General features: G+C 39.7%; 1 protein-coding gene across 3 annotated transcripts in view; it reads right to left on the reverse strand.

Moving 5' to 3' along the window:
• The window catches only part of LOC307168829 (uncharacterized protein), a 24,923-nt gene continuing 10,044 nt past the window's right edge, over positions 1 to 14,879 (reverse strand). For all 3 annotated transcript variants that reach the window (XR_013822990.1, XR_013822991.1, XM_079889096.1), the window contains one exon: positions 1 to 262. Coding sequence is in view for 1 of the 3 variants with exons in the window: in XM_079889096.1 (XP_079745222.1) it covers positions 131 to 262 (132 nt within the window). In the remaining 2 variants the exon portion in view is untranslated. The remainder of the gene's footprint in view (positions 263 to 14,879) is intronic.

Consider the following 14,879-nt stretch of genomic DNA (forward strand, 5'->3'; position numbering starts at 1 on the left):
CATTTACGATTATTTTGGTAGCCAGTAAAATTACTTAAAATACATAGGTATAATAACAATGAGGCAATAATAATTGGTTCAGATAAAGTATCAAAAACAAGTAATCGTAAGATTTTATTGAACAACACTGTTAAAAGCTGAGGTATCCAGGACCCCAGAGCAGGTTGTTGTTGTACATGCGTGTGTTGGGGGGTGTTTTGGGTCCCTCTCGGTTGAAGTCTCTAGCGACGGCTCTGATTGCCAATATTGCTTCACCTTCACCCTGGAGAAAAAGAAGTACACTTTAGCACACTTTTGAGTACTTATTACAGAAATAATATATATTTTTTAAAGAATATACTTAAAGGGTTAGTTCACCCAAAAATGAAAAACATATCATCAATTACTCACACTCATGTTTTTTTAATGAAATCTGAGAGATTACTGTCCCTCCATTGACAGTCCAAGCAACTACCACTTTGTCACTTTAAAAAGTTCTGAAAGAGATCGTAAAACCAATCTATATGAATCAAGCGATTTAGTCAATTTTCTGTAGAGACTCGATTGCTTTATCTGATGAACTGATTGAATTTAGGCTTTTATTCACATTTAAACATTGATCAGAAAACAAACAGAAGCTCAACTGTACTCCCTTGATGTGTAAGAACAAACCTCATTGGGTCTTGCAGAAGCTCAAACATGCTGCGTAACACGAGGATGAACGTCATTGGTTCCCGTGAAAGCTCAAACGTGGTGCGTAACACACGAGAATGAACCTCATTGGTTCTTGCTGAAGCTTAAACGTGCTGTGTAACACATGAACCTCATTGGTTTTTTCAGAAGCTCAAACTTGTTGTGTAACACGAGAATGAACCTCATTGGTTCTTGCAAAAGCTCAAATGTGCTGCGTAACACAAGAATGAACCTCATTGGTTCTTGTTGAAGCTCAAACGTGCTGCGTAACACGAGAATGAACCTCATTGGTTCTTGCAGAAGCTCAAACGTGTTGTGTAACCCGAGAATGAACCTCATTGGTTCCTGCTGAAGCTCAAACGTGCTGCGTAACACGAGAATGAACCTCATTGGTTCTTGCAGAAGCTCAAACGTGTTGCGTAACACGAGAATGAACCTCATTGGTTCCTGCTGAAGCTCAAACGTGCTGCGTAACACGAGAATGAACCTCATTGGTTCTAGCAAAAGCTCAAATGTGCTACGTAACACAAGAATGAACCTCATTGGTTCTTGCAAAAGCTCAAATGTGCTACGTAACACGAGAATGAACCTCATTGGTTCTTGCAGAAGCTCAAACATGTTGTGTAACACGAGAATGAACCTCATTGGTTCTTGCAGAAGCTCAAACTTGTGTAACACGAGAATGAACCTCACTGGTTCTTGCTGAAGCTCAAACGTGCTGTGTAACCCGAGAATGAACCTCATTGGTTCCTGCTGAAGCTCAAACGTGCTGCGTAACACGAGAATGAACCTCATTGGTTCTTGCAAAAGCTCAAATGTGCTACGTAACACAAGAATGAACCTCATTGGTTCTTGCAAAAGCTCAAATGTGCTGCGTAACACGAGAATGAACCTCATTGGTTCTTGCAGAAGCTCAAACATGTTGTGTAACACGAGAATGAACCTCATTGGTTCTTGCAGAAGCTCAAACTTGTGTAACACGAGAATGAACCTCACTGGTTCTTGCTGAAGCTCAAACGTGCTGCGTAACACGAGAATGAACCTCATTGGTTCTTGCAGAAGCTCAAACATGTTGTGTAACACGAGAATGAACCTCATTGGTTCTTGCAGAAGCTCAAACTTGTGTAACACGAGAATGAACCTCACTGGTTCTTGCTGAAGCTCAAACGTGCTGCGTAACACGAGAATGAACCTCATTGGTTCTTGCAAAAGCTCAAATGTGCTGCGTAACACAAGAATGAACCTCATTGGTTCTTGCTAAAGCTCAAATGTGCTGCGTAACAAGAATGAACCTCATTGGTTCTTGCAAAAGCTCAAACGTGCTGCGTAACACAAGAATGAACCTCATTGGTTCTTGCAAAAGCTCAAACGTGCTGCGTAACACGAGAATGAACCTCATTGGTTCTTGCAGAAGCTCAAACGTGCTGCGTAACCCGAGAATGAACCTCATTGGTTCCTGCTGAAGCTCAAACGTGTTGTGTAACCTGAGAATGAACCTCATTGGTTCCTGCTGAAGCTCAAACGTGCTGCGTAACACGAGAATGAACCTCATTGGTTCTTGCAAAAGCTCAAATGTGCTGCGTAACACAAGAATTAACCTCATTGGTTCTTGCAAAAGCTCAAACGTGCTGCGTAACACAAGAATGAACCTCATTGGTTCTTGCAAAAGCTCAAATGTGCTGCGTAACACAAGAATTAACCTCATTGGTTCTTGCAAAAGCTCAAACGTGCTGCGTAACACAAGAATGAACCTCATTGGTTCTTGCAAAAGCTCAAATGTGCTGCGTAACACAAGAATGAACCTCATTGGTTCTTGCAAAAGCTCAAATGTGCTGCGTAACAAGAATGAACCTCATTGGTTCTTGCAAAAGCTCAAACGTGCTGCGTAACACAAGAATGAACCTCATTGGTTCTTGCAAAAGCTCAAACGTGCTGCGTAACACGAGAATGAACCTCACTGGTTCTTGCAGAAGCTCAAACGTGTTGTGTAACACGAGAATGAACCTCATTGGTTCTTGCAGAAGCACAAACTTGTTGTGTAACACGAGAATGAACCTCATTGGTTCTTGCTGAAGCTCAAATGCGCTGCGTGACACGAGAATGAACCTCATTGGTTCTTGCTGAAGCTCAAATGTGCTGCGTGACACGAGAATGAACCTCATTGGTTCTTGCAAAAGCTCAAACGTGCTGCGTAACACGAGAATGAACCTCATTGGTTCTTGCAAAAGCTCAAATATGCTGTGTAACACGAGAATGAACCTCATTGGTTCTTGCTGAAGCTCAAATGTGCTGCGTAACCCGAGAATGAACCTCATTGGTTCCTGCTGAAGCTCAAACGTGTTGTGTAACCCGAGAATGAACCTCATTGGTTCCTGCTGAAGCTCAAACGTGCTGCGTAACACGAGAATGAACCTCATTGGTTCTTGCAAAAGCTCAAACGTGCTGCGTAACACAAGAATGAACCTCATTGGTTCTTGCAAAAGCTCAAATGTGCTGCGTAACACAAGAATGAACCTCATTGGTTCTTGCAAAAGCTCAAACGTGCTGCGTAACACAAGAATGAACCTCATTGGTTCTTGCAAAAGCTCAAATGTGCTACGTAACACAAGAATTAACCTCATTGGTTCTTGCAGAAGCTCAAACGTGCTGCGTAACACAAGAATGAACCTCATTGGTTCTTGCAAAAGCTCAAATGTGCTGCGTAACACGAGAATGAACCTCATTGGTTCTTGCAAAAGCTCAAACGTGCTGCGTAACACAAGAATGAACCTCATTGGTTCTTGCAGAAGCTCAAACGTGTTGTGTAACAAGAATGAACCTCATTGGTTCTTGCAAAAGCTCAAACGTGCTGCGTAACACGAGAATGAACCTCATTGGTTCTTGCAGAACCTCAAAAGTGCTGCGTAACCCGAGAATGAACCTCATTGGTTCTTGCAGAAGCTCAAACGTGCTGCGTAACACAAGAATGAACCTCATTGGTTCTTGCAAAAGCTCAAACGTGCTGCGTAACACGAGAATGAACCTCATTGGTTCTTGCAAAAGCTCAAACGTGCTGCGTAACACAAGAATGAACCTCATTGGTTCTTGCAGAAGCTCAAACGTGTTGTGTAACAAGAATGAACCTCATTGGTTCTTGCAGAAGCTCAAACGTGCTGCGTAACACAAGAATGAACCTCATTGGTTCTTGCAGAAGCTCAAACGTGCTGCGTAACACGAGAATGAACCTCATTGGTTCTTGCAAAAGCTCAAACGTGCTGCGTAACACAAGAATGAACCTCATTGGTTCTTGCAGAAGCTCAAACGTGTTGTGTAACAAGAATGAACCTCATTGGTTCTTGCAGAAGCTCAAACGTGTTGCGTAACACGAGAATGAACCTCACTGGTTCTTGCAGAACCTCAAAAGTGCTGCGTAACCCGAGAATGAACCTCATTGGTTCTTGCAGAAGCTCAAACGTGCTGCGTAACACAAGAATGAACCTCATTGGTTCTTGCTGAAGCTCAAACGTGCTGCGTAACACGAGAATGAACCTCATTGGTTATTGCAGAAGCTCAAACTTGTTGTGTAACACGAGAATGAACCTCATTGGTTCTTGCTGAAGCTTAAACGTGTTGCGTAACACGAGAATGAACCTCATTGGTTCTTGCAAAAGCTCAAACGTGCTGCGTAACACAAGAATGAACCTCATTGGTTCTTGCAAAAGCTCAAATGTGCTGCGTAACACAAGAATTAACCTCATTGGTTCTTGCAAAAGCTCAAACGTGCTGCGTAACACAAGAATGAACCTCATTGGTTCTTGCAGAAGCTCAAATGTGCTGCGTAACACAAGAATGAACCTCATTGGTTCTTGCAAAAGCTCAAATGTGCTGCGTAACAAGAATGAACCTCATTGGTTCTTGCAAAAGCTCAAACGTGCTGCGTAACACGAGAATGAACCTCATTGGTTCTTGCAAAAGCTCAAATATGCTGCGTAACACGAGAATGAACCTCATTGGTTCTTGCTGAAGCTCAAATGTGCTGCGTAACCCGAGAATGAACCTCATTGGTTCCTGCTGAAGCTCAAACGTGTTGTGTAACCCGAGAATGAACCTCATTGGTTCCTGCTGAAGCTCAAACGTGCTGCGTAACACGAGAATGAACCTCATTGGTTCTTGCAAAAGCTCAAACGTGCTGCGTAACACAAGAATGAACCTCATTGGTTCTTGCAAAAGCTCAAATGTGCTGCGTAACACAAGAATGAACCTCATTGGTTCTTGCAAAAGCTCAAACGTGCTGCGTAACACAAGAATGAACCTCATTGGTTCTTGCAAAAGCTCAAATGTGCTACGTAACACAAGAATGAACCTCATTGGTTCTTGCAGAAGCTCAAACGTGCTGCGTAACACAAGAATGAACCTCATTGGTTCTTGCAAAAGCTCAAATGTGCTGCGTAACACGAGAATGAACCTCATTGGTTCTTGCAAAAGCTCAAACGTGCTGCGTAACACAAGAATGAACCTCATTGGTTCTTGCAGAAGCTCAAACGTGTTGTGTAACAAGAATGAACCTCATTGGTTCTTGCAAAAGCTCAAACGTGCTGCGTAACACGAGAATGAACCTCATTGGTTCTTGCAGAAGCTCAAACGTGTTGCGTAACACGAGAATGAACCTCACTGGTTCTTGCAGAACATCAAAAGTGCTGCGTAACCCGAGAATGAACCTCATTGGTTCTTGCAGAAGCTCAAACGTGCTGCGTAACACAAGAATGAACCTCATTGGTTCTTGCTGAAGCTCAAACGTGCTGCGTAACACGAGAATGAACCTCATTGGTTCTTGCAGAAGCTCAAACTTGTTGTGTAACACGAGAATGAACCTCATTGGTTCTTGCTGAAGCTCAAATGCGCTGCGTGACACGAGAATTAACCTCATTGGTTCTTGCTGAAGCTCAAATGCGCTGCGTGACACGAGAATGAACCTCATTGGTTCTTGCTGAAGCTCAAACGTGTTGCGTAACACGAGAATGAACCTCATTGGTTCTTGCAAAAGCTCAAATGTGCTGCATAACACGAGAATGAACCTCATTGGTTCTTGCTGAAGCTCAAATGTGCTGTGTAACACGAGAATGAACCTCATTGGTTCTTGCAGAAGCTCAAACGTGTTGCGTAACACGAGAATGAACCTCACTGGTTCTTGCAAAAGCTCAAATGTGCTGCGTGACACGAGAATTAACCTCATTGGTTCTTGCTGAAGCTCAAACGTGTTGCGTAACACGAGAATGAACCTCATTGGTTCTTGCTGAAGCTCAAACGTGTTGCGTAACACGAGAATGAACCTCATTGGTTCTTGCAAAAGCTCAAATGTGCTGCGTAACACGAGAATGAACCTCATTGGTTCCTGCTGAAGCTCAAACGTGTTGTGTAACCCGAGAATGAACCTCATTGGTTCCTGCTGAAGCTCAAACGTGCTGCGTAACACGAGAATGAACCTCATTGGTTCTTGCAAAAGCTCAAACGTGCTGCGTAACACAAGAATGAACCTCATTGGTTCTTGCAAAAGCTCAAATGTGCTGCGTAACACAAGAATGAACCTCATTGGTTCTTGCAAAAGCTCAAACGTGCTGCGTAACACAAGAATGAACCTCATTGGTTCTTGCAAAAGCTCAAATGTGCTACGTAACACAAGAATGAACCTCATTGGTTCTTGCAGAAGCTCAAACGTGCTGCGTAACACAAGAATGAACCTCATTGGTTCTTGCAAAAGCTCAAATGTGCTGCGTAACACGAGAATGAACCTCATTGGTTCTTGCAAAAGCTCAAACGTGCTGCGTAACACAAGAATGAACCTCATTGGTTCTTGCAGAAGCTCAAACGTGTTGTGTAACAAGAATGAACCTCATTGGTTCTTGCAAAAGCTCAAACGTGCTGCGTAACACGAGAATGAACCTCATTGGTTCTTGCAGAAGCTCAAACGTGTTGCGTAACACGAGAATGAACCTCACTGGTTCTTGCAGAACATCAAAAGTGCTGCGTAACCCGAGAATGAACCTCATTGGTTCTTGCAGAAGCTCAAACGTGCTGCGTAACACGAGAATGAACCTCATTGGTTCTTGCAGAAGCTCAAACTTGTTGTGTAACACGAGAATGAACCTCATTGGTTCTTGCTGAAGCTCAAATGCGCTGCGTGACACGAGAATTAACCTCATTGGTTCTTGCTGAAGCTCAAATGCGCTGCGTGACACGAGAATGAACCTCATTGGTTCTTGCTGAAGCTCAAACGTGTTGCGTAACACGAGAATGAACCTCATTGGTTCTTGCAAAAGCTCAAATGTGCTGCATAACACGAGAATGAACCTCATTGGTTCTTGCTGAAGCTCAAATGTGCTGTGTAACACGAGAATGAACCTCATTGGTTCTTGCAGAAGCTCAAACGTGTTGCGTAACACGAGAATGAACCTCACTGGTTCTTGCAAAAGCTCAAATGTGCTGCGTGACACGAGAATTAACCTCATTGGTTCTTGCTGAAGCTCAAACGTGTTGCGTAACACAAGAATGAACCTCATTGGTTCTTGCTGAAGCTCAAACGTGTTGCGTAACACGAGAATGAACCTCATTGGTTCTTGCAAAAGCTCAAATGTGCTGCGTAACACGAGAATGAACCTCATTGGTTCTTGCTGAAGCTCAAACGTGCTGCGCAACACGAGAATGAACCTCATTGGTTCTTGCAAAAGCTCAAACGTGCTGCGTAACACAAGAATGAACCTCATTGGTTCTTGCAAAAGCTCAAACGTGCTGCGTAACACAAGAATGAACCTCATTGGTTCTTGCAAAAGCTCAAACGTGCTGCGTAACACAAGAATGAACCTCATTGGTTCTTGCAGAAGCTCAAACGTGTTGTGTAACACGAGAATGAACCTCATTGGTTCTTGCTGAAGCTCAAACGTGCTGCGCAACACGAGAATGAACCTCATTGGTTCTTGCTGAAGCTCAAACGTGCTGCGCAACACGAGAATGAACCTCATTGGTTCTTGCAAAAGCTCAAACGTGCTGCGTAACACAAGAATGAACCTCATTGGTTCTTGCAAAAGCTCAAACGTGCTGCGTAACACAAGAATGAACCTCATTGGTTCTTGCAAAAGCTCAAACGTGCTGCGTAACACAAGAATGAACCTCATTGGTTCTTGCAAAAGCTCAAACGTGCTGCGTAACACAAGAATGAACCTCATTGGTTCTTGCAAAAGCTCAAATGTGCTGCGTAACACGAGAATGAACCTCATTGGTTCTTGCAAAAGCTCAAACGTGCTGCGTAACACAAGAATGAACCTCATTGGTTCTTGCAAAAGCTCAAACGTGCTGCGTAACACAAGAATGAACCTCATTGGTTCTTGCAAAAGCTCAAACGTGCTGCGTAACACAAGAATGAACCTCATTGGTTCTTGCAAAAGCTCAAACGTGCTGCGTAACACAAGAATGAACCTCATTGGTTCTTGCAAAAGCTCAAATGTGCTGCGTAACACGAGAATGAACCTCATTGGTTCTTGCAAAAGCTCAAACGTGCTGCGTAACACAAGAATGAACCTCATTGGTTCTTGCTGAACCTCAAACTACTCAATTGAGACTCGATTGCTTTATCTGATGAACTGATTGAATTTAGGCTTTTATTCATAAACATTGATCAGCAAACATAAACTTATTTGCAAAGTGCAAAATACTTAATTTATGTGCAAGAACAAACCTCAATGGTTCATGCAAGTGAAGCGAACATGCTTGAGCTTCTGTTTACCACAACTGACGTGCGAGTTGATGAACGTTTGTGAATTCATGTGAATAATGTGAAAAGCCTAAATTAATTCTGTTCATCATATAAAGCAATTTTGTCTCTTCAGAAAATTTGAATTAAACCGCTCAATTCATATGGACTGGTTTTATGTTATCTTTATGAACTTTTTGATAAATCAGTGTGGTAGTTGCTTCGGCTGTCAATGGAGAGACAGAAATATCTCAGATTTCATAAAAATATCTTCATTTGAGTTTCAAAGATGAATGAAAGTCTTACTGGGTTGGAACGACGTGAGGGTGAGTAAATGATGACAGCATTTTTCAGTGAACTAACCCTTTAAACGGGTGGTATAATGCTCCTTTTTACAATATGTAAAATAAGTATCTGTTGTCCCCTGAGTGTGTATGTGAAGTTTTAGCTCAAAACACACAGATGTTCCCGGGGGCAAGGTTTATTTAAATTTTAGGGTTAGTGATGTCACTAACCCGGGAGGGATGTCGTTTGTTGTAGTCCTTAAAAAACGATTTCTTTAAAAGCAAATATCTTCATTTGCTTTGAACTTCGAGCGTTGTAATTTTGCAGATGTTGTTTATACTTGAAATTTATATATTTGATAAGTATATTGAAATTTGAAATCATAATCAACCACCCCTTTAAGTGTGAACTGAATGTAATGTTTTCAGACACTCAATTGGATGTTGTTTACAATGAGATAAAAATATAGTGTAAATAGTAGAAAATGTATAGTTTAAATCTATATTAAATGCAAATAGTTGAACTTTAGAGTGCTTTTTTGATACTTAACTAGACCCTAAGTGCATTTTTATATGTAATTTCATAATTCCTTCCATTGTCTTTGAAATAAGGTTAAGTGTACTGATGAATGTACTGATAATCATTTATGGTGAACTAAAATGTACTTTAATGTAATTTCTATTGAAAATGATAAAATATAGGTTTAATTTGTAATAATGAAGATTAAATTGAATGCATTTAAAATATATTAACTTAAAGTGTTATAAAAATAACACACTACTGGCAAAATTGTAATAAAGTACTTTGCGCATGATTTAGCATGTTAGTCAACACATTAAAATACGTGTATTTCATTCAAGCACGAAGGGAAGCAAAAAAAAAAAAATATACACTTACACTTACAGTTGCATTGTATTATTTGAATTAGCATAGTTTTCCCTTAATGTCCATCACTGTATCAGACATGTGTCCCACTTTTTCATTGTCACCCACTACTGCAGTGAAGGACAGGATAATATGACTAACTGCAAAGGGTGCTCGTAGATGTAGTGAGATCAGAACATCGCGAGAAATGTTTGACATAATCAGCACACTTATTTTTGAGGCGAATGATTTCAGAATGAGTCACTAAGTCTGCAGTAAGATCACGGTTTGCTTCTTAAGTTCTGCAGCGGTAAGCGCTGATGCCGGCTCACGCGAAGAGGGGGCAGATGCTTATTTGATTGTGTTTCTCTGAAAGCTTTGACACATTGCATCCTTCGAGCCATATTTGCTTATGCCTTCCCCCCACAGCGCCCTCCTGAGCCCCCAAGGGAACGGTGGAGAGGAGCGGCACTGGCCCGCATCTGTCACGGGGCAGCTGTTGGTCACTTAATGGAATTTGTCCTGTTGCTGATGGGCCAGGGGCAGTGGGAGGTTGGGCTAATGACTCCCAAATCTGTTAAAACCTTGCCAATTACTCAGAGATAGTGAAATCTATACTGCCATTTTACCTTCTACTGTCACACTCTTCTTAAGAGCTGATTAGTGATAAACCATGACTGATAATGTTTATGGTATGTCCACTGCAGTCACACATTCCTGCATTTAACTTGCACAACATTCAATCATTTTTTGCTCTAAATTAATTTCGGATTCAGATTTTTATGGACCCCTGGCCTTGCCTACTGAATTATGATTCTTCTGAATTCTCAGAATTGTGTAGCTTCACTGCAAAAAAGACAATATTCAAACTTTGGATGTGTGCTAATAAGTGGCTAATAAGTAATACGTTTTTCAATGTAAGTGCAAGATCCAGAAATTGGATGAAGCCTATATCCAATAGCTTCAATAAATAGGAATTTATGTAGATGGACACATTTATTTATTTAGCTATAGTCTATTTATTTACTAAACAATGCTATTGTATATTCACAGGGCTTTTCACACTTGAAATAGTTAACACTGGGTCATTCTAAACCCTGGGTAAAAGGAATCCTGGGTTATCTTTATTCACGTTTCACACTGCTCATACTATACCCGGGCCGTTAACAATTAATCCTGGGTATTCATAAGCTGACGTTTCACACTGTACGTTAACCCCTGATGCCGTGTTCACACCATGTTGTAATTACAGTAAATAAAGCCCCATATGTTTACTTTGAAGTCATGCACAGTGCACAAGTTTCAAGTCGAACACACCTGCAGTGGTCAGATGGTACAGCGTCCACATGTCGCAAGTCATAGCTCTCAGAAAATTAGGAGTTTACTATTATTATTATTATTAGAAGTTCTACAAGCACGTGAAGGCTTTTTATAGTTCAGAATCGTTGCGGTAATTGCGACATGGTGTGAACGCTTCTTAAACCCCGCATTTAACCCCGGGGAACGTTTCACACTAGCAATTTAGACATTTCATAGTCTAAATAGTTCAAAGACGTTTCGTAGTTTCAGCATTTGAGGTGAAAAATGTCAAATGGTGATAATTGAAGTAAAGAAGGGACCATTTTATTTTCACCTTTATAGTCCGAAAAGTCCATTCAGGATAAACTGTCGGCAATATAATATGAGGATGCTCAATACTCAAGCCTTTATGTAAACATATCATGTGCCGCATTCGTCCAATCAGTGACAATGATACCACAAACAAGGACATATGGGGCTTTATTTACTGTAATTACAACATGGTGTGAACACGGCATCAGAACGACGATAACCGCACAGTATGAAAAGCCCTGATTTTGTTCAGTTATAGGTATAAAATATACTGAGTGTTTGGTTAGTGAATATGCAATTATATATATATATATATACACACACTCACCTAAAGGATTATTAGGAACACCATACTAATACTGTGTTTGACCCCCTTTCACCTTCAGAACTGCCTTAATTCTACGTGGCATTGATTCAAAAAGGTGCTGAAAGCATTCTTTAGAAATGTTGGCCCATATTGATAGGATAGCATCTTGCAGTTGATGGAGATTTGTGGGATGCACATCCAGGGCACGAAGCTCCCGTTCCACCACATCCCAAAGATGCACTATTGGGTTGAGATCTGGTGACTGTGGGGGCCATTTTAGTACAGTGAACTCATTGTCATGTTCAAGAAACCAATTTGAAATGATTCAAGCTTTGTGACATGGTGCATTATCCTGCTGGAAGTAGCCATCAGAGGATGGGTACATGGTGGTCATAAAGGGATGGACATGGTCAGAAACAATGCTCAGGTAGGCCGTGGCATTTAAACGATGCCCAATTGGCACTAAGGGGCCTAAAGTGTGTCAAGAAAACACCATTACACCACCACCACCAGCCTGCACAGTGGTAACAAGGCATGATGGATCCATGTTCTCATTCTGTTTACGCCAAATTCTGACTCTACCATCTGAATGTCTCAACAGAAATCGAGACTCATCAGACCAGGCAACATTTTTGCAGTCTTCAACTGTCCAATTTTGGTGAGCTCGTGCAAATTGTAGCCTCTTTTTCCTATTTGTAGTGGAGATGAGTGGTACCCGGTGGGGTCTTCTGCTGTTGTAGCCCATCCGCCTCAAGGTTGTGCGTGTTGTGGCTTCACAAATGCTTTGCTGCATACCTCGGTTGTAACGAGTGGTTATTTCAGTCAAAGTTGCTCTTCTATCAGCTTGAATCAGTCGGCCCATTCTCCTCTGACCTCTAGCATCAACAAGGCATTTTCGCCCACAGGACTGCTGCATACTGGATGTTTTTCCCTTTTCACACCATTCTTTGTAAACCCTAGAAATGGTTGTGCGTGAAAATCCCAGTAACTGAGCAGATTGTGAAATACTCAGACCGGCCCGTCTGGCACCAACAACCATGCCACGCTCAAAATTGCTTAAATCACCTTTCTTTCCCATTCTGACATTCATTTTGGAGTTCAGGAGATTGTCTTGACCAGGACCACACCCCTAAATGCATTGAAGCAACTGCCATGTGATTGGTTGATTAGATAATTGCATTAATGAGAAATTGAACAGGTGTTCCTAATAATCCTTTAGGTTAGTGTGTGTGTATATATATATATATATATATATATATATATATATATATATATATATATATATATATATATATATATATATATATATATATATATAATATCTAGAACCAGACATACACATATTCATACATATACATATTCATAGACGTAACATTTAAAAGTAGTATTGTAAACATTTTAAGGTTTAATAAAAAGGATAGTCTATAAATAAATAAATGTGTGCTGTTTTATTTTAAATTAAATTTGCGGTGGTTTTTCTTCAAAACAGTTGTCAAAAATAAAGATTCAGTACACATCAAAACTTAATGAAATATGTGACCCTGGATCACAAAACCAGTCTTATGGGTCAATTCTTTTAATTGAGATTGATGTGTGGTTTGTTAGGATAGGACAATATTTGGTAGAGATACAACTATTTGAAAATCTGGAATCTGAGGGTGCAAAAAAATCGAAATATTGAGAAAATCGCTTTTAAAGTTGTCCATTTATGTTCGCGCTTTTGCTGCATACACTCACAAAAATACATTTTTGATATATTTAAGGTAGGAAATTTACAAAATATCTTCATGGATCATGATCTTTACTTAATATCCTAATGATTTTTGGCATAAAAGAAAAATGGATAATTTAGACCCATACAATGTATTGTTGGCTATTGACACAAATATACCTGTGCAACATGTGACTGGTTTTGTGATTAGTGTTTTGTGATCCAGGGTCACATATTACTAAAAAAAAATTAAAATAGTGGTTATTTCAGTCAAAGTTGCTCTTCTATCAGCTTGAATCAGTCGGCCCATTCTCCTCTGACCTCTAGCATCAACAAGGCATTTTCGCCCACAGGACTGCTGCATACTGGATGTTTTTCCCTTTTCACACCATTCTTTGTAAACCCTAGAAATGGTTGTGCGTGAAAATCCCAGTAACTGAGCAGATTGTGAAATACTCAGACCGGCCCGTCTGGCACCAACAACCATGCCACGCTCAAAATTGCTTAAATCACCTTTCTTTCCCATTCTGACATTCATTTTGGAGTTCAGGAGATTGTCTTGACCAGGACCACACCCCTAAATGCATTGAAGCAACTGCCATGTGATTGGTTGATTAGATAATTGCATTAATGAGAAATTGAACAGGTGTTCCTAATAATCCTTTAGGTGAGTGTGTATATATATATATATATATATATATATATATATATATATATATATATATATATATATATATATATATATATATATATATATATATATATATATATATATATATATAATATCTAGAACCAGACATACACATATTCATACATATACATATTCATAGACGTAACATTTAAAAGTAGTATTGTAAACATTTTAAGGTTTAATAAAAAGGATAGTATATAAATAAATAAATGTGTGCTGTTTTATTTTAAATTAAATTTGCGGTGGTTTTTCTTCAAAACAGTTGTCAAAAATAAAGATTCAGTACACATCAAAACTTAATGAAATATGTGACCCTGGATCACAAAACCAGTCTTATGGGTCAATTCTTTTAATTGAGATTGATGTGTGGTTTGTTAGGATAGGACAATATTTGGTAGAGATACAACTATTTGAAAATCTGGAATCTGAGGGTGCAAAAAAATCGAAATATTGAGAAAATCGCTTTTAAAGTTGTCCATTTATGTTCGCGCTTTTGCTGCATACACTCACAAAAATACATTTTTGATATATTTAAGGTAGGAAATTTACAAAATATCTTCATGGATCATGATCTTTACTTAATATCCTAATGATTTTTGGCATAAAAGAAAAATGGATAATTTAGACCCATACAATGTATTGTTGGCTATTGACACAAATATACCTGTGCAACATGTGACTGGTTTTGTGATTAGTGTTTTGTGATCCAGGGTCACATATTACTAAAAAAAAAATTAAAATAAAGGGAAAAAGAATTTTGCCAGATTAGGTACAGATTTGTAAATGTAGTCTAAATTAAGCTAGTTTGGGGCCAAGTGATTTGTAATTATTCATAAACTTTAAAGAGAAAGTATTAAAAATAGTTTTTGAAACAATTAATTTAACATCAGTTCAACCAATTATTTAAAAACTATGACATGTATGATTTTTATAAAATAGAGCCTGAAACTCATAAATAAAGAAATAAAGACAATGCATTGTCCATGCATGACAGGCTAGTGCAAGTATTTAAGTA

This window comes from Squalius cephalus (assembly GCF_949319135.1).
Source record: "Squalius cephalus genome assembly, chromosome: 1".
Lineage (NCBI taxonomy): Eukaryota > Metazoa > Chordata > Actinopteri > Cypriniformes > Leuciscidae > Squalius > Squalius cephalus.